The sequence below is a fragment of the Gadus chalcogrammus genome, chromosome 11, assembly GCF_026213295.1.
Source record: "Gadus chalcogrammus isolate NIFS_2021 chromosome 11, NIFS_Gcha_1.0, whole genome shotgun sequence".
Lineage (NCBI taxonomy): Eukaryota > Metazoa > Chordata > Actinopteri > Gadiformes > Gadidae > Gadus > Gadus chalcogrammus.
The window spans coordinates 11,794,287-11,811,725 of NC_079422.1; the positions used below are offsets into that span (position 1 = coordinate 11,794,287).

A 17,439-nucleotide genomic window follows, 5' to 3' on the forward strand; every position below is an offset into this window, starting at 1 on the left:
TAGTATTGTTTAGCATCTGCTTTTGGTTTTTGGTCTGTCTATGTTGTTTTATAATGGTGTCTTGTTAGCCCTTGTGGGCTGGGCAATTCAAATATATATACACTAAAATTATATTATATCAGATTTAAATGAAGGTAAACACTCGAAGAAGGTTGTATATTAAATGTTATATGAGATAATGATCAAAAATATCTTGGTCAGTTGATTACTTATGGCCTTCAACACAAATGGAAAATAGTTGTTCAGAGGGTTATTTGCGGTGTTCAGACTTTTACTTTGAAGGAATTTAACGTGTAATGACCGGAAGTTTTCATGTCAGACAGTCTGAGCTCGGTCGAAGTCGCAGGTGTCTTGTTATCTTCGCTCCCTTGTATTCTTATATTCGTGTATTTGTATTATTTTATAGAGCAACATGGGTGCTTGTATGGCGCTATGTTCCATGGCCAGCTGTGTAAGTGCATCTTTATCCATCCGTTTCTGTTGTTATTTCTAATCGGCTCTATTGAGCATTTCAGCTCCCGCAATAAGTAGTAATAATAGCAATGGTTAACTCATATGTCTAATAATGAAGAATTATCAACCCTAGATTACTGGTTATTGATATCATGTATTACATACGATGCAGGCAATATTGGTTTACGAGATAATGGTTCAAACCAAACATGTACTATTCTAAGCAAAACAATGTCAACGTATAGACTCAATCATGTATATCTTGGTTTTCGTTTAAAGGAATTGGGAATTGGTCTCAGGTTGTATGTGACTCATATGCTAAATATATGATGTGGCTGGGACGAAGAGCGGTTTGATGACTCTTCCTTCTTCCTGTTCCTGCCAGGCCTCCTGCCTGTGCGGGTCAGCGCCCTGTCTTCTGTGCGGGTGCTGCCCTTCCTCCAAAAGCTCCACCATCACACGCCTGATTTACTCGTTCTTCCTGCTCCTCGGCACCATAGTGTCTGTCATAATGATCCTGCCTGGGATGGAGGACCAACTTCGAAAAGTGAGGCATGCAACACACATTATCCTATCAAAGGTGTTTCAAAGATTTGCAATGCATGGCCATATTGTTTCTTGCGTGTGCTTTATGTGACATGATGTATGCTACAAATAAAAAAGTGCATACATATAATTGGTGGTCATGCCTTGGGTTATCACCCATATTTTGGAAATCACAAAAAACAAAAAGTTTAGCTATTGTTTGATTCCTGTCTGTTCATTGTTCGGTAGATACCAGGATTCTGCGTTGGTGGTGACAGTATACTTGGCCTGGATAACTTGGTCGACTGTGATGTCATCTTGGGCTACAAGTCTGTGTACCGCATGTGTTTCGCCATGACCTGCTTCTTCTTCTTCTTCTCTGCTATTATGATTCAAGTCCGCAGCAGCAAAGACTGCCGTGCTGCTGTCCAAAATGGGTAGGTAAATAGTTGCGGCACATGATTTGATATTTAATGCATCTCTGTTCTGTATGCAAACATATCCATATCCACAGCTGTTTGGTTTGGCCATATGTGATGCTATTAAATACAATTATTATTTTTTGTGTCCTAGATTCTGGTTCTTCAAGTTCCTGATGCTGATTGGGATTACAGTAGGAGCCTTCTTCATCCCTGATGGGATGTTTCATACTGGTGCGTTATTTCTGCTTAACTGCTTCTATTAAAATTATGCAGGGCGGTAACGGCAATGAACTTCTGCTTGTTAAAGGCTTCTTCATCTCTTGGACACAGGATACAATAACATTCTCTACTAGACTGCCATTTTTGTCATTTCAAGGGCTTCCAAATCAATGCCAGATTGTTTCATAAAAATGAAATACAATAGACATCGCTGGCAGTGTTTGTAGGTTTGATACCATCCCTGATTGGGCAGAAAACAAGATGGGCCTTGACGAATATGTTGTCTGTTCCACAGTCTGGTTTTACTTTGGAGCAGTGGGATCGTTCATCTTCATCATCATCCAGCTCATTCTCCTCATCGACTTCACCTATTCCTGGAACAAGGTGTGGGTGGAGAATGCTGAAGATGGGGAAAACAAGGGCTGGTTTGCAGGTACTCGATTGACATTAACGTTTTGTGTTTTTTTTGTTCTTAAATGTCATATATTACCTTACTCTACAATTACTCTTAAGTTGACTTTTACATTGACGGATTTGCTTTTATCGAGGTTAGTGATTTGCAAATGTATTTGCAAAGCAGGTAGGTGTTTAATGCACATGTTTGACCCTTCAGGCTTACTCTTCTTCACGGTCCTCCACTACGCACTGGCGTTCACGGCGCTGGTGCTGTTCTACGTGTACTACACCAAGCCTGACGACTGCACTGAACACAAGGTCTTCATCAGCCTCAACCTCATCTTCTGCATCATCATCTCCGTCGTCTCCGTCCTGCCCAAAGTCCAGGTACACTCATTCATTCCCTGGTGAGTCAGCCTCAGAGGGCTTCAAGTCAGGAAGTTTTTCGGAAGCAAGAATGTAGTGATGGTCTTCAGATTTTTACTAATAGATTTAGATAAATTCAATAATTTGTAGTTAATGTAACAATGCAGATATATTTCCAGCTCCACCAAAAAGGTACAGAGCACAAAAAATAACTTATTTGGTGGAGGTAAAGTAATTCTTAATTTTTCTCAGTCCAAAAAGTATTGTGAGAGGTAAATATTACCAGGAAGAGACAACTACCAGGAAATGCAGTACTTTCATTATTTTAAGTAAGGGAAATATGGCCTGAGTCAGATGTAACTGAGCCTCTCATGTTTTGGGGAGTCATTTTGGATGTGTGTGTCACTTCTCATTATGAATACAGGAAGCTCAGCCTCTCTCTGGTCTACTTCAGTCATCTCTTATCTCCCTCTACACCATGTATGTTACATGGTCTGCAATGACCAACAATCCAAGTGAGTGTGTGCTTTTTTCTATGCTTTAAATTCCTAACCCTAAAAAACAAAGGTGTTGCACGTTTGTTCTGTTTACTTTCTGTCAGTTTGATTGTGCTGGTGTGTTCACACCACAAAGTGTGGGTGTAGTAGTAGTTTGTTTGCACACACTTTCTGATAAAATTGTGTCATGTGATCTATGGGCCATCATGTGATCTATGCTACCCTAGCAAGTGTTATCTTTTGAGCGACACTGGAGTGAATGTATGCTTAATATATAATGTGGGAAAAACAGCTTCAAAATATTACTTGGTTACATTTGTAGATTATGTAATATTAGATAAATATGGTTAATGGTCATAGCACATAATGACCACTAGAGAGCAGTACACCTTGTACCTAATTTAATCAGGTGAAAGGAGTTTGCCGGGTTTTTTAGACCCTCGGTTGTTGTAAAACAGCCATGATTTTTGTTCAACTCACAGTGGGTACTATTAGAAAAAAATGGACGAAGCCAGGGCAGGTTGTCTTCGCCATCTTGTGGTGGATAAAACAAAGTGACAGCTATGGGAACTGCTCAACGCTTGTTTGGAATAGAATAGATGTCAGTGGCTCGCCAACTGCCTAGTTTCAGACAGTGCATATACTTGAGAGTGGGTGAGTTAAACCAAAATGTCTGATATACATCTTGACATAGACACTATCAACTGCTAACCTGGGGTCTTAAGATTTTAACACAAAGTGTAAAGATATATGCCCCTTCCTTTTTTATTTGCATTTTGCATTTTGTGCATGTGCGTGTGTGTTCAGACCGTAACTGTAACCCCAGCCTGCTGAGTCTGGTGTCCAACGTGACCTCTGCCCAGCCCGTACCCGGCACCAACCCAGAAACCCTGCAGCTGTGGGACGCCCAGAGCGTGGTGGGCCTCGTCATCTTCCTGTTCTGCACGCTCTACGCCAGGTCAGTGCCGACCCCCTCTGGGCCGACCCCCTCTGGCCCATCCCCTCTGGGCAGACCCCCTCTGGGCCCCTCTGGCCCATCCCCTCTGGGCCGACCACCTCTGGGCCCACCCCCTCTGGCCCATCCCCTCTGGGCCGACCCCCTCTGGGCCTCCGTCTGGGTGGTTGTATTGATTTTGTGGTGGTAGTTGGAACACGCCTTGTTAAGATGAACCATCTGCGGTTATGGGCAAATGGTAACGCTCACTAACCTTGGTGACTCCTAGCCCCTGTGCACTCTCTCCTATTAACTTATTATCTCTCCGCCCTCCACTATCTTCTCCTCCAGCGACACTCGGGTGCACAGGCTGATGACTAGTATGGGTGGAACGTAGCCCTGACTCCCCTCTGTCTCCCTCTCTCAGTATCCGCTCCTCCAGCAACACTCAGGTGAACAAGCTGATGCAGACGGAGGAGGGGGGAGGCTCCGGGGGGGAGGGTGTGGTGGGGGAGGACGGCCTCCTGAGGGCCGTAGACAACGAGGAGGAGGCGGTGTCCTACAGCTACTCCTTCTTCCACTTCCACCTCTGCCTCGCCTCCCTCTACATCATGATGACCCTGACCAACTGGTACCAGTGAGTACTCCCCCCTGACCTCTGACCTGGAGACACCACTGGGCTCCTGACCTCTTATCGACTGGGGACCGGACCCCTGAACTACTGGGGGGCTGACCTCTGACCTTGAGACCCCACTGGGGTCCTGAGCTCTTATCTACTGGAGCCACCACTGGGGTGCTGACCTCTTATCTACTTGAGACACTACTGGTGTTGACCTCTGACCTGCTGGAGACACTACTGGGGATCTGACCTGTGATCTATTGGAGACACAACTGGGGACCTGACCTCTGACCTACTGGAGAAACTACTGGGGTGCTGACCTCTGACCTACTGGGGACCTGATCTCTGACCGACTGGAGATACTACTGGGGTCCTGACCTCTGACCTTGAGACACCACTTGGGTGCTGATCCCTTATCTAATGGGGACCTGACCTACTGGAGACACTACTGGGGGGCTGACCTCTGACCTACTGGAGACACTTCTGATGTGCTGACCTCTGACCTACTGGAGACACTGGTCTGGTCGGTGGTCTTGACCTGCTTGAGGCTCAGAGGGCTATCCCCTACTAAGCATTCCCTTAGTCGACTCAAAGCAAACCATCCTAATAGTCAACTATAGTCATACATCTTTACTCCAGTTGTGGGTTTAAATCTAAATCATTTAACTATTTAGCTACTACATTTAATTGTAGTTATTCTTAGGAATGCAAGAAATAATGAAAGCGTAAAGAAATAGATGGTCCAAAATGAGTTACTCGTTTTGTAGTTGATTTTCTTCAATTGGTGCGCCAAAAGAATCTGCTGTAGTACTGAACAAGTGAGAAGTATTTGTTTTATTGCATTTCAGTTTGGCTGCTGTTGGGCCTGGGTATTTGTATTTCGCCTTATGGGCAGAAATACACACCAATCGATATCTATATTGTTAGATACATCGGTAACAATCATTTTTGAGTGCCGATACCATATGTGTTGCGAGACTATATATATTGCAATAAGAGACTCTGATACATTTTTTTCTGTGATTTTAAATTTTGTGTGGATTAACTTCTGGTTCTATAGGTCCAGTTATTTTTTTTTAATGAATGTGGTCGAACAGAACAGAGCATAGTTGATACCAATTGAGTATTGGCGTCACTCCCCCTTCTTTGTATTCCACTAAGGACTCAAAAGTCCCAGATCAGTTGTAGTTGTATGAGTGGTGCCTTTCTTTCAGAGACATTTCTCTCTGCTTGTCTCCAGGCCAGACACCAGCGTCCAGAAGATGAGCAACAGCATGCCTGCTGTGTGGGTGAAGATCGCGTCCAGCTGGCTCGGCCTGGCCCTCTACCTCTGGACCCTCCTGGCACCGCTCGTCTTCCCCGACCGGGAGTTCAACTGAGCCGTCCCCGTCCCTCTTCCTTCATCTGGTGGTGGTCGTCTGTCTGCTTCTTCCTGCCGTAGGACGTTAAGATGTGTGAAGGATCATGTTATGGTACTTAGGATTGTAAATCTCCATGCTGTTTTATCGTTTTTTGCGTGTTTCTATTCCCTGGTTTTCTGTTTATATAAATTTCTATTTGTTTTAGTCATTATATTTCACTTTGTATTTCAATCACTGCATAAGATGAGTAGAATGCTTTTGATTTGGCAACAATAACTTTGTTAGCCTGCCTGCCTTGTCAGAGCTCTGCAATGGGCCGCGTGCTCTACGCCTCATGTTTGAGTTGGGAATCCCCTCTTCAGATCATACCAGGCCGTGACTGTTTGGCCCGTTGCTGAGTCTTGCTGATTGGCTGAGTTCCTCAGCACTGTGGCTTCCAGGGACAACCCCAGGGTGCCCCTGAGTGTGACTGTTAGATAAGGCCGGGCTGACACGCCCTGGTCACACAGCTCCTCTTGCCGCTAGACGCTATCAGAGCAACACGTGAGAGAGGGGTTTAGTTGACCTTTCCATTCACTTAGCATGGGTTCATAAGGGCTGTGAGGGCCCCTCTGGATCCTGCCATACGCCCGCATCTGTGCTTATAGTCATTTAGGGCCCCCTAAGGGTGCTCCATATTTAGCGTGGCTCGAAGCCGATATCTCTTGTTTACCCTGACGACTGATGACTAGAAGGATATCAACTCTGGATCAAGTCCAGTGTTTACGTCCTGTTAATCAAACCATGGCTGTTGTTTCAAGTCTGGAATGCTCATTGATCTTTGGTGCTTCAATGCTACTCTGAATACATCCCAGATCAGCCTGGAGTTCACCTCTCTTCTGAGTACAGAGGCAGCCTGGACTCTGGTTGCTGAGTCAGCGGTAGAGCAACAGACACATGGGTTCGTTTCCTCAGTGGAAAGTGTTCTGGTTCTCACAGGAGCCCTCAGTAATAATACCGTTGTGTGCTCTTCGTTCAGAACACTTCTTTGTGGTTAAGAAGAATATTTCACAGCCATGTTGCAAGTTGCCTATGAATCACAATACTATTAAAAAGGGACATGCAGCATCTCAAGAATATTAAGTGGAAATTAATGGTCAAGATCTAACTGATCTTTTTGGTAAAGTGATTTTATGCATAATGTATCTACCTTTCTATGAACAGTAATGCAATAGTTATTACATTTTATAATTTAAAAAATAATTTGTCAGCACAATGAATATGATTGTTAGATTGTTATGATAATTCTACATTGTGTATTTAAAAGAAAATGCTAACATTTCAAATACTTTATCTGCTGGTGGAAGTATTGTAGATTGTTATTAACGAGTGATGAGTTGAAAATGTGATGTTATGATGTGTCAAATACCGATGTACGACGGCGGCCTGCTCCAACTAAATGGTGTTCGCACGAATTATTCACTTCTTTTCTATAGGGAGAATGTCTCCCAAAAAACAATGAAGTGCCTTCTTGTCTGCATTTCAACATGAGTTAGTTACTATTTGTTTAGTTTGGAACTTGGCCTTCATATCATGGAAGAGGCAACCGTTGCACGTCATAAGGCTAAGACCTTGCAATGTTTATAATATAGGAATTGGTCATTCACATTTAGTTCAAATAAATACCTTTCAGGCAAACCTTTTAGCTTTGGTCCTCTGTCTGTTTGAATTTAGCCCTTTAGTTTTCCACAGCATTCCTACTGCTATCCACCAGGTGGAACTAAATATCTTCCAGGTATACTTAGTTCCCCTTGTCATACTGTAACGATCAGGTCCTTTTGTACTGGACTTTGTTGCACTAATGCAAGCAATTGCACCAAGTATGAAAGGGTAACAGGTTAGCAACTGATGACTCGATGTGGTCTTCTAATGTATAATGATACAATTGTCAACAACAATAAAGGCCTAAGAAATGCTAAAAAATGCTCTTTTGAGCTGCCCTTTACTGTTGAATGATCTGCGTCTATAAAAACGGTTTCAGCCCAAAAGAATATGAGGTATTTCCTTTCTAGTTAATGCTTAAGGGCGTCTCTGTTGACCATAACCTCTCTCTTAGTGAGGCGGGGAGGAGGAGTTTGCTTGGAATTCAGGAGCTAGGCATGGAGGACTGTTAAACAAATGAAGTAACACACAGCCATGGTGCAAGAGGCGCAGATCTACTGATGGATCGGCTTGCTATGTCTCTGCTGCCGCACCCCTAAAAGATTCGCTTCCCAGGTCGCATCTTATCTGATGAACTCCACGGACTGACCTCAACAGATTAGTTGCGAAAAGTCAATGCCATAACTTCAACTCTGACCTTATCAGTGACTAGCATTGGAATTCAAACTTGACTACACGTTGTTTTATGCATTTTACTTTAAATTGATGTTGTGGCAAAGGCAGGTGTGTTTTTTTTTATTTCTTAATAACATAATGTCCTCCTGTTAACTAAGTGACATATCAGCCTTCCATGGTTATGCATATGTGATGTGGACACAGTGAGGCGATCTGATGTGGATGTCAGTAATGCATGCATATTCAGGTGTTGATAATCTCATGGACAGTCTCTGTCTGACGACATCGGTGGGATAAGCATGGCAGCTCCACATTCCCACAAGGGAATGTGTGAGCTGCCTCTGGTAGCGTCACATGGACGGAGCGCTGTGTATCACACTCTTTACTGTGAGCTTTCATCTTCATTTGACAGTGAGACTCGGCTTGTTGACTCTAGCTGCTCCAGTCACTAAAACCAGGTGGCAGTGTCTGGAAGTCTTATGGACACACTGCCCGCTGTGGCCCTCCTCCAACCCCAGCCTCCTGCCAGCCCATCAGGGAAACCACTACTACTGTCACTACCTCACGTTTTGACAGCTGATCGTGTGACTCTCCTTGTGGTTACATTAGTATAATAATGTAGTATTGTGGAGTTATTTACTAAAGTTACTAAAGGCGACATAGTTATGGTTAACATTTTTCCATTGTTATTATGAAGTGTTTCTTATTTGTCGTTAACCCAGAAGTGGGCCTACTGTCTATATTGACCTGTCAAAGTGAATGCTATAATGCATGCATGCATTTCTAATGCTGACGCTTCACCTGCTCCGGTGACTTCTTCAGTCAAGCCACGGAGAGGAGGAAACATCTGGCAAGCAATGTGCTACCGTGTTTGAAAGTGAAACACAAATTTCAGGAGCCTTGTATTTGTCGGTTGCCCCCCCCCACCCCCACCCCGTCCTCCGCTGCTCTGGTTGAGCAGATAGTGTGAGCAGAGTGAAACAGCCAGCAGAGTGGAAGTCCGTCCACCACGGTAGCTTTTAGTGCACATGGTCTGACTGATACAGCCAGTCAGCCAGGTAAAAGATACCACACAAAAACGCCCAAACAAATATCTTTATGTCAGTACATCTTGAATAATTCGTCCTATTGTGACTTAATGTGAGAGATTTCCCTGGTCAAAATTTCCTAGAAACGTGGTCAGGTTCCTTGTAACTGACACATTCCTGCAGCTTGTCCAAACACAACAGCCTCAGCCTCCAACACTGGGTCCCTCAGTCCAAGTGCTGTTTGTGTTGTTTTCCTCCCGGTGAGATTGTTGCTTTCTTACATGCTGCTGGTCTCACTCTGTGTTTGCCTCGCAGAAAAGGATTCTCTCCCTTATCGGCCCGTTCTGCACCGTGACCATCAAATTAGCCCTTCCCAAGGCGTAACAACTCCCAACGGTGCCAGACATCCAGATACAGACTAGCTACTACTGCTCATAAATCCCTCTCTCATTCCTCCTCTCATCGAGTGGACAAACACACCATAACGCTTTTCAATCCCCCATAGCCGTCCTATGTGCACATTGCAATGAATTGTGTTGTAACATGTTATTGCTCAATGTATTTAATAATAGATCATTATTAAAAGATGAGCTGTTTTTACTGCACGTTGACTCTAAGAGTGTTTATCATAGAGATTACTGTACTGGAACAAACTGTTGAACTGCGTCCACAGAACACAGGACTACACAGTTCTTACTCATTGGGAGTAGCAGTGTGTTGTGAGCACATTTTGCATCCATTATCGATTTTATTTGTGGAAGGACTAGAAGGCGCAGTCTGAGTTGTGATTGGATTCTAAGTGTGGGATCCGGGTACACTTGTTTTTACTCTGTGTGTAGAGGGGATGAAGAGTTTGGGGTCCTGCTTGAGAAAACATTTTTCCCTGATTCGGCTCTACTGGACAGGGAAGGTGTTGCTAAGTTATCGGGGGGAATTGGATGTCCATGACCTGCAGGCTGACTCACAGGGCTGTCCTCAAACTATTTTGCTGAATAATAAGAAAACTATACGGGATGATGAGCGCATTCCACAGAGGGGGGGGGGGGGGGGCACACTCCGCTATTTAGTCTGGCGCCCGCACCCTCACATTCAATTTGTCTTTGGATGCAATGCTCTAACCTGAACCCCAAGTCTGAATACTTCATGTGTGTGCTCATGCACGTGCACGCGTGCGTGTGTGATGTGTGTGCGTCTGTGTTGTGTCGTGTGTGTGTGTCTGGGCCTGTGTGTGTCCGTGCGTATGTGTGTGTGATGTGCATGTTCATGCCTGCGTGTGTCCGTGAGTGTGTGTGTCCGCGCGTTTGTGTGTGTCCGTGTATGTTTGCGTGTGCATGCCTGTGTGCGTGCGTGTGTTTGTGTCGGTACGAATGATGTGTGTGTGCGTGCGTGTGCGTGTGTTCGTGAGTGTTGTGTGTGTGTGTGTGCGTGCGCAGGGCTTCCTGTGCGCATGCTCTTCCTGTGCCTCTCTAATGCAGTTATATAACAGTAGGCAGCACAGCCGGCGTCTGCTGCTGTGAGGCGAGCGGTCTGGTTACATAAGCCTGTCAGAGTCCTACTGGAGCAATAGGGAGAGCGCACACACACACAGGCACACACGTACAAAGCGCACACCTACACAGGTACGCGTGCACACACACACACACACACACACACACACACACACACACACACACACACACACACACACACACACACACACAGGAATGCACGCACCTTCCCACACGTACACACACACGTACGCGCGCACACGCGTGCACACAAACGTACGCGCGTGCGCACACACACACGTATGCAAACACCGAACACACACGTGGACGCACACACAAGCACCACAGTGAGTCCTTGTGCTCCTTCTACTGTCTCCTGCTCCGTCTTACACTTCCTCCCACTCCTTCTCCCTTCCCTCTCCCCCCCCTCACACTAGTTATTTTCCTTCTATTTTCACTTCACTTTGAGGCTGTTTTGTTAAATTAACAAGAGCCCTTAAAAATGTATCATCCTCCCTGCATGCAGTGTATGCATGTAAGATTCAGTTCCTGAGGGAATTCCTAATTTAACCTTCGACTAGCTGTGAACCATGCAGATGTGAGTGCAGTGAGGGGAGCAGAATGTGGTGAAAGGTCCCGAACCAGCTGCATGCTGGCCTGTAGTCCAACCTTTGATCTTCAGGGAACCAGAGGATCGGCCTGCAACAGCCTTCCACTTTATCTTCAGCCCCTCATTGGACGTTGAGTGATGACATCACATCAGCAGCAGAAGCCATTGGATTCTCCCCCTGGCCCCTCCGTGAGCCCCCACATCCATCTAAAGGCCAATTGATTTGTGTTCCAAGGTGCTGAACTCTGACCTTTGTGTGTCATGCGTCTTCAGCCTCTGTCACCTTCTCGTCCTTTATGTTGTAACCAGGATGGGAGGAGAGGGACCTTCAGGGTGATACCATGGGAACCATCCTATCCCTCACACAACCAGACCTCACTACAATCAAAAGTCAAATCTGATTGACACAGGGAATAACCAGATAAGCATTCAAACTGTCATTTCAAATGTCTTAATTTTTTTGTTTAGACGGTGATTAATATGAAGCAATCTGTTTTAGACCCATTGCTACTAATTGCCCGCTTCTACCACCTCGAGCCTTGTACCCTACCAGCCAAGAGGAGCCAGTGGGGGAGGAGGGAAGGGGGCGGGTCCGCCTTGAACTCTTGGTGGTGCGGAGGAGCTGACGTCATCACGTCGTGTTGCGCTCACCAGCTGAACGCGGCGTCGCGGCGGTCCAGTTTGACGGCGATGAGCGGAGAGAGGAAGACCCCTCCACGGTGTCTCTAGGAGCGGGCTGCTGCTGTTGGTGTGTCCCCGTCGATTCCACGAAACCAGCAACACATTCAAGGAAGCGTTTCGTTGTGGGATAAATGAATTCAACAGCCACCACGTCGTAGAAAACGGTAAGCATTGCACCTAACATGACGGTGTGTGTTGTTATATGGCTATGTGTGTGGTTAAGTGGGTTGTTTGGGTGTTAGATGGCTGTGGGTGTGCGCCGTGGTGAAGAATGTAAACATCTTCTGGTGTGAAGTTGAGGACACTGGCGGTCAGTTTGGTCCACAAGCTCACACGAAGTTCAGATGCCACAGAACATGTCAGAATAAATGTTAGGCTATGTTAACGTGCATGGATGCAACATCCTCAACACGTTGTCCACGGTCCCTCGTCTGGTGTTGTTGTGTTATTATTTATTATTTTAGACCTGGATCTAATTTTTTATATTTTTCATCTCGTAATGTAATACTGTTGAATGTAGCAGGGACATCTGTCCACAGAAAACAAGATGAACTGTACGCCTCGACATGTAACAACATTGATACCCCTGTCTGTATAGAGCTTTAAACACCGTCTAAATCCCGTAGCTGCCCAGACAACATGTATCGAGCGGGGAAACACCTTCACCTGCCAGACAGTTAGGAGATGACATCATCATGGTGCACTGTTATTGATACGACGCGACGTGACAGTTGGAGTAAAATGATCCAGAAGTGCGTGATGGTGATCTGCACCAGGCTACAGCAGATATCATTTGCCTGAATTGAAACCATATCTCCATATGACTCATTGTGTATTGACCGCCCCGGACACACTTACACATACATGATCAGCATACTGAGTTTCAGTTTGAAAATCCGTCCCCCGCTGCATATCTGCTTTCTATGACCAGGGAGCCCCCAGACATTGGACTGAACTGTAGATCACCACACTGGAACTACGTCGTCTAGGAAATACAAAAAATAGCAACTTGGCACAAAAGAGCCGAGGAGCTGTCGAGCTGAGACGACATTTGTGGAAAGAGGAACTAACTGTCATGCAAAAACGTGGTTGTGCTGCCAACCTCGTCATGATGAAGTGCAACAGAGTGTGCAACGCTTGGGGTGGGGTGTGTGTGTGTGTGTGTGTGGCGGGGGGCGTTGCAGTGTCACTGCCCGGCACAGGGGGCTTCCTACTGTAAAGTACAGCACACAGAGACGCTGCAGTGCCGTGGAGTGTCAGACCGGTGGAGCGGACTCGAGTGGAGAGTGGCCAATATGCAATTATTTCTTATTGAATCAGCACAAAGTGGTCGTGGAGCGCCGGTCCGGGCCGAATGGAGAGCACTTGTAGTGCTGCTGACTGTAGACGGAGCCCCTAACTCAGCACCACCCGGGCCTCTTAGCCCCAAGATTATGAGTATAGTAGTGTAGCCAGTTAAAGCTCCAACTCTAGCTTTGTTGGTAAATGTGTGGAAGTGTGGTGGCTTATTTTGTGTAATTAGCATGATACTGAGAGTGCTGAAGCCAGTAATCTGCCAGTGGAAGGGTTTATCATGCATGGTGTGCTTAAATGGATTGTGTTTTGTTCACGTGAATATGTCCTGTGAGTTAGTTTGGAGATAATTAAGGTTATACAGAGACCTCTTAGCTGTTCAAACATGTTATACACTGTGTGTGTGTGTGTGTGTGTGTGTGTGTGTGTGTGTGTGTGTGTGTGTGTGTGTGTGTGTGTGTGTGTGTGTGTGTGTGTGTGTGTGTGTGTGTGTGTGTGTGTGTGTGACCTGCAACTCTCCCTGGCTCAATGGACACTCCAGATGGGAAGGGCAATCTTGCCAAGGCAAAGACGCTAACACACACACGCACACATACGAGCAGCACATGCGTCTGTCATACCTATCCTTTATCACGCTCGCTGACTCAGCTCGCAGGAGGCAACATGTTGATGACGAACACTCAGCGCATGCTGAGCCATGGGCAGGGGTAGTGTTGGGCTGTAGCGTCACTCGGCTTCACTCGCTCAGCTTCGCTAGGGATGTATTGAAGCACGGGCTCTGGTGAATGTATGACAACTGTTCTGTGTGGTTTCTTTTTATTTAATATATATATATATATAATTTATTTAGAAAAAATAAAAAACGGCAGGACTACAGAGGTCCATCGGGTTTCCTACCAATCGATGAGGAGTCCCCACTACTTGGCAGAGAGCATCCTGCTATTTCCTATGCCCAGCCTGAATCATTAAGTATGAGTGTGTGGATGTGTGTAGATGCATGCGTGTGAGTGCGTGAGTTCATGCGTGTGAGTGCATGCGTGTGAGTGCATGCTTGTGACGTTAGTTACAGTAGTGTTGTATCGCCAGTACAGTTCCCTCCAGTCCTCGCTAGGACGGTTGCTTACAAATCAAGAGAGCTGAGGGGTGCGGCGGTCTGTGTGCGGGACGTGTGTGGAGTGTGTGCTTCCTGCGCACGAGCATGGCAGCGTCAAGTAACGCTACAGGGTACACGACAGGAAGCCCAGATAAACTGAGCCGTTTTAATGGCTCACTGATTTTAACACTCCTGTTTAAAATGTGGTCAATCATTAGCTGCCATTGTGGGCTGGTTGGAGGCTCGTGGAATGTCAGAAGGATTGTTTAGTTTTTATTATAAGCTTCATTCATTGAAGATAGGAAAAGATGCGTCGCAATTAAACAACCGGTTGCAATTTTAATACAGAGGATGTTCAATATACAAGTTGATTCAATTAAGTGTGTGTGTGTGTGTGTGTGTGTGTGTGTGTGTGTGTGTGTGTGTGTGTGTGTGTGTGTGTGTGTGTGTGTGTGTGTGTGTGTGTGTGTGTGTGTGTGAGCATTTGAACTTTGTGTGAGCATTTGAACTGTGTGTGTGTGTGTGTGTGTGTGTGTGTGTGTGTGTGTGTGTGTGTGTGTGTGTGTGTGTGTGTGTGTGTGTGTGTGTGTGTGTGTGTGTGTGTGTGTGTGTGTGTGTGTGTGTGAGCTCATGTGCCCCACCACAGGTATGTGGCAAGGCCAGAAGCTCAGAGAGACAGATGACTCTCTGATTAAAAAAAGAATGAATAAAGACTGGTGCTGGCCACGGCCGGGCAGAAATTAGTACAGTAACCTCACAGTGTCTTCTTACGGCCCGGCCTCACCAGAGGCGATGGCCGTCCACTTTGTATCGGATACAATATCGCGTGGGGGCAAGGGATTGTGGGAAGGCTTGCATGCCAGTGAAGTCTTGCGGCACATTCAAGGGTTTCGGGAAAAAAGTTGAACTTCCGTTAACTGTATGCCAATGAACACGTACTGCGGAGACTATCGAACATGCAATTGGACAATCATCATTCAACTATTCCTGGCAGACAAAACGGAATCTCTGAGTTTCCTGATTTTAAGCACTTCCATCGACAACGCTGTAAACTCCCAAAAGCAGCAACTAGAGAGTGTGCCGGGCGATTCACCGCGATGTCAAATGCAAGGCAACGCGTCCGGTGGGGCATGGTCGTAAGCAGGTTACATAAACAATAGAATTATGCTGAGCCTATTCACTAACATTTGTTGCAGGCAAGGTATTGACATTTATTTCTCTGTCTCTTTTTTCCTCACTGATCCAATTCTGGTGGGTCCTCGCCAAAGTTGTCATCAATGTTCCATTGTTTCCCTTTTCCTCTCTTGCTGTCAGTTATCTACACGTCCACATTTCCTCTTTAATTTTGAACTGGTCCGGCCATACTCGAAGAAACACTGTGTGTGTGTGACTGTGTGTGTGTGTGTGTGTGTGTGTGTGTGTGTGTGTGTGTGTGTGTGTGTGTGTGTGTGTGTGTGTGTGTGTGTGTGTGTGTGTGTGTGTGTGTGTGTGTGTGTGTGTGTGTGTGAATAAAAATGACAGGGTAAATTACAGTTTTGATAGAGAACTTCTGCCCCCCCCCCACCGTGTGTCCATCAGTGTCTCTCTCTCCCCCCTCAGTGTCTCTCTCTCCCCCCTCAGTGTCTCTCTCTCCCCCCTCAGTGTCTCTCTCTCTCCCCTCAGTGTCTCTCTCTCCCCCCTCAGCGCCTCTCTCTCCCCCCTCAGCGCCTCTCTCTCCCCCCTCTCTCTCCCCCCTCAGTGTCTCTCTCTCCCCCCTCAGTGTCTCTCTCTCCCCCCTCAGTGTCTCTCTCTCCCCCCTCAGCGTCTCTCTCTCCCCCCTCAGCGTCTCTCTCTCCCCCCTCAGCGTCTCTCTCTCACACCTCAGTGTCTCTCTCTCCCCCCTCAGCGTCTCTCTCTCCCCCCCTCAGCGTCTCTCTCTCCCCCCTCAGCGTCTCTCTCTCCCCCCCTCAGCGTCTCTCTCTCCCCCCTCAGCGTCTCTCTCTCCCCCCTCAGTGTCTCTCTCTCCCCCCTCAGTGTCTCTCTCTCCCCCCTCAGCGTCTCTCTCTCCCCCCTCAGCGTCTCTCTCTCCCCCCTCAGTGTCTCTCTCTCTCCCTTGCGGTGCTTCCTGCTGTAATGCGGGGCTTCCCTGTGGTAGCCGGGCAGCTGCTGAAACAGCCAATCAGGTTTAGCAGGGATTTCGGCTCTGTGAGGGCATGCGTGTGTGTGTGTGTCAGTGCGCCAGTGTGTACCCAAACCTCAGGGAGAATCCATCCAGCTCTGCCGGAGATCCGACAAACACGTGCAGGCAGCGGTCCGTGTTGTTCTACAATTACCCCGAACTAGGTCGTTCTCTCTCGCTTTCTCGTCGTTCTCTCTCGGTCTCTCGGTCTCTGTCTGTCTTTCTCTCGGTTTTTCTCTACCTGTCGTGTATCTGTCCATCTTTCCGTCTGTCGGTCTGAAGGACAGCTACGTTTAGTGTATGTAGCTACCCGTATCTAGCCTGCTCTCCTGTCCCTCAAGCTGTTGTGGGTTCCAGGTTCCCTCTCTGATCTTCTCGGTCCTTCTGAACAGGGAAGATGCATCTTGTTTGTCGGGCACACTAGCTAAATAATGAAATACTACTATGACTTATGAGTAAAGAGCAATAGTGTTGGGAGCGGTCCTGTCTCGATCAACAGTAGAACAAGGCATTACCACAGACAGGGTTTGGGGTTAGTCTCCCACTATTCTAGCCTGGCTCCGCCCGCCTAAGTACTTCCACTCAATTTTGATTTCCCTTCAGTACTAGATCTGGGTCTGTTGGTTTTCTCCTTCCAAATTATCTGCGTCCAATCAGCAAACAGAGGGAGTGGCTGAGAACAATGACGTTAAAGTCAGCTCTCGTTGACGGACGTCTTCACGCACGGTGTTTGGTTTGTTTACAGCCTGCGCGCAACGTGATTCCCGGCCAAACGTTAGCGATTGGTTATGGCAGATCCAGAGTGGCACTGGGCAGATCCAATAGTTTTGAACTTCAACAGACACCCGCCTTCAAGTGAGTTAACGTTTGTCAATTGAGTAGGTCCAGACTCTCAGTGCAAATGAAATGAAGTACGAGAGTCTGGTAGGACCAGGCTACCACTAATCCGACCCATGCTTAGAATGTATACACTTATGGTAT

The 17,439-nt window shown here is 46.6% G+C and overlaps 2 protein-coding genes across 3 annotated transcripts in view; both read left to right on the top strand.

Moving 5' to 3' along the window:
• The first annotated feature begins 303 nt into the window (after positions 1 to 303).
• On the top strand, positions 304 to 7,809 carry serinc2l (serine incorporator 2, like). Its single transcript, XM_056602595.1, has 10 exons — positions 304 to 451; positions 839 to 1,000; positions 1,228 to 1,415; positions 1,552 to 1,631; positions 1,915 to 2,052; positions 2,233 to 2,402; positions 2,806 to 2,896; positions 3,686 to 3,836; positions 4,240 to 4,449; positions 5,672 to 7,809. The coding sequence occupies exons 1-10, from the start codon at positions 413 to 415 to the stop codon at positions 5,808 to 5,810; spliced, it is 1,368 nt and encodes a 455-aa protein (XP_056458570.1). The 5' UTR covers positions 304 to 412; the 3' UTR covers positions 5,811 to 7,809.
• A 4,097-nt stretch (positions 7,810 to 11,906) lies between these two features.
• LOC130392196 (transcription factor HIVEP3) overlaps positions 11,907 to 17,439 on the top strand; it is a 41,879-nt gene continuing 36,346 nt past the window's right edge. For both annotated transcript variants that reach the window (XM_056602652.1, XM_056602651.1), the window contains exon 1: positions 11,907 to 12,078. The gene's annotated coding sequence lies outside the window, so the exon portion shown is untranslated. The remainder of the gene's footprint in view (positions 12,079 to 17,439) is intronic.

Bases quoted from the DNA above. Each gene is read 5' to 3' on its own strand.
- serinc2l (XM_056602595.1), top strand. From the start codon at position 413: ATGGGTGCTTGTATGGCGCTATGTTCCATGGCCAGCTGT. The intron at 1,416-1,551 runs GTAGGTAAATAG...TTTGTGTCCTAG, and splicing joins CGTGCTGCTGTCCAAAATGG to ATTCTGGTTCTTCAAGTTCC. The intron at 2,897-3,685 runs GTGAGTGTGTGC...GTGTGTGTTCAG, and splicing joins TGCAATGACCAACAATCCAA to ACCGTAACTGTAACCCCAGC.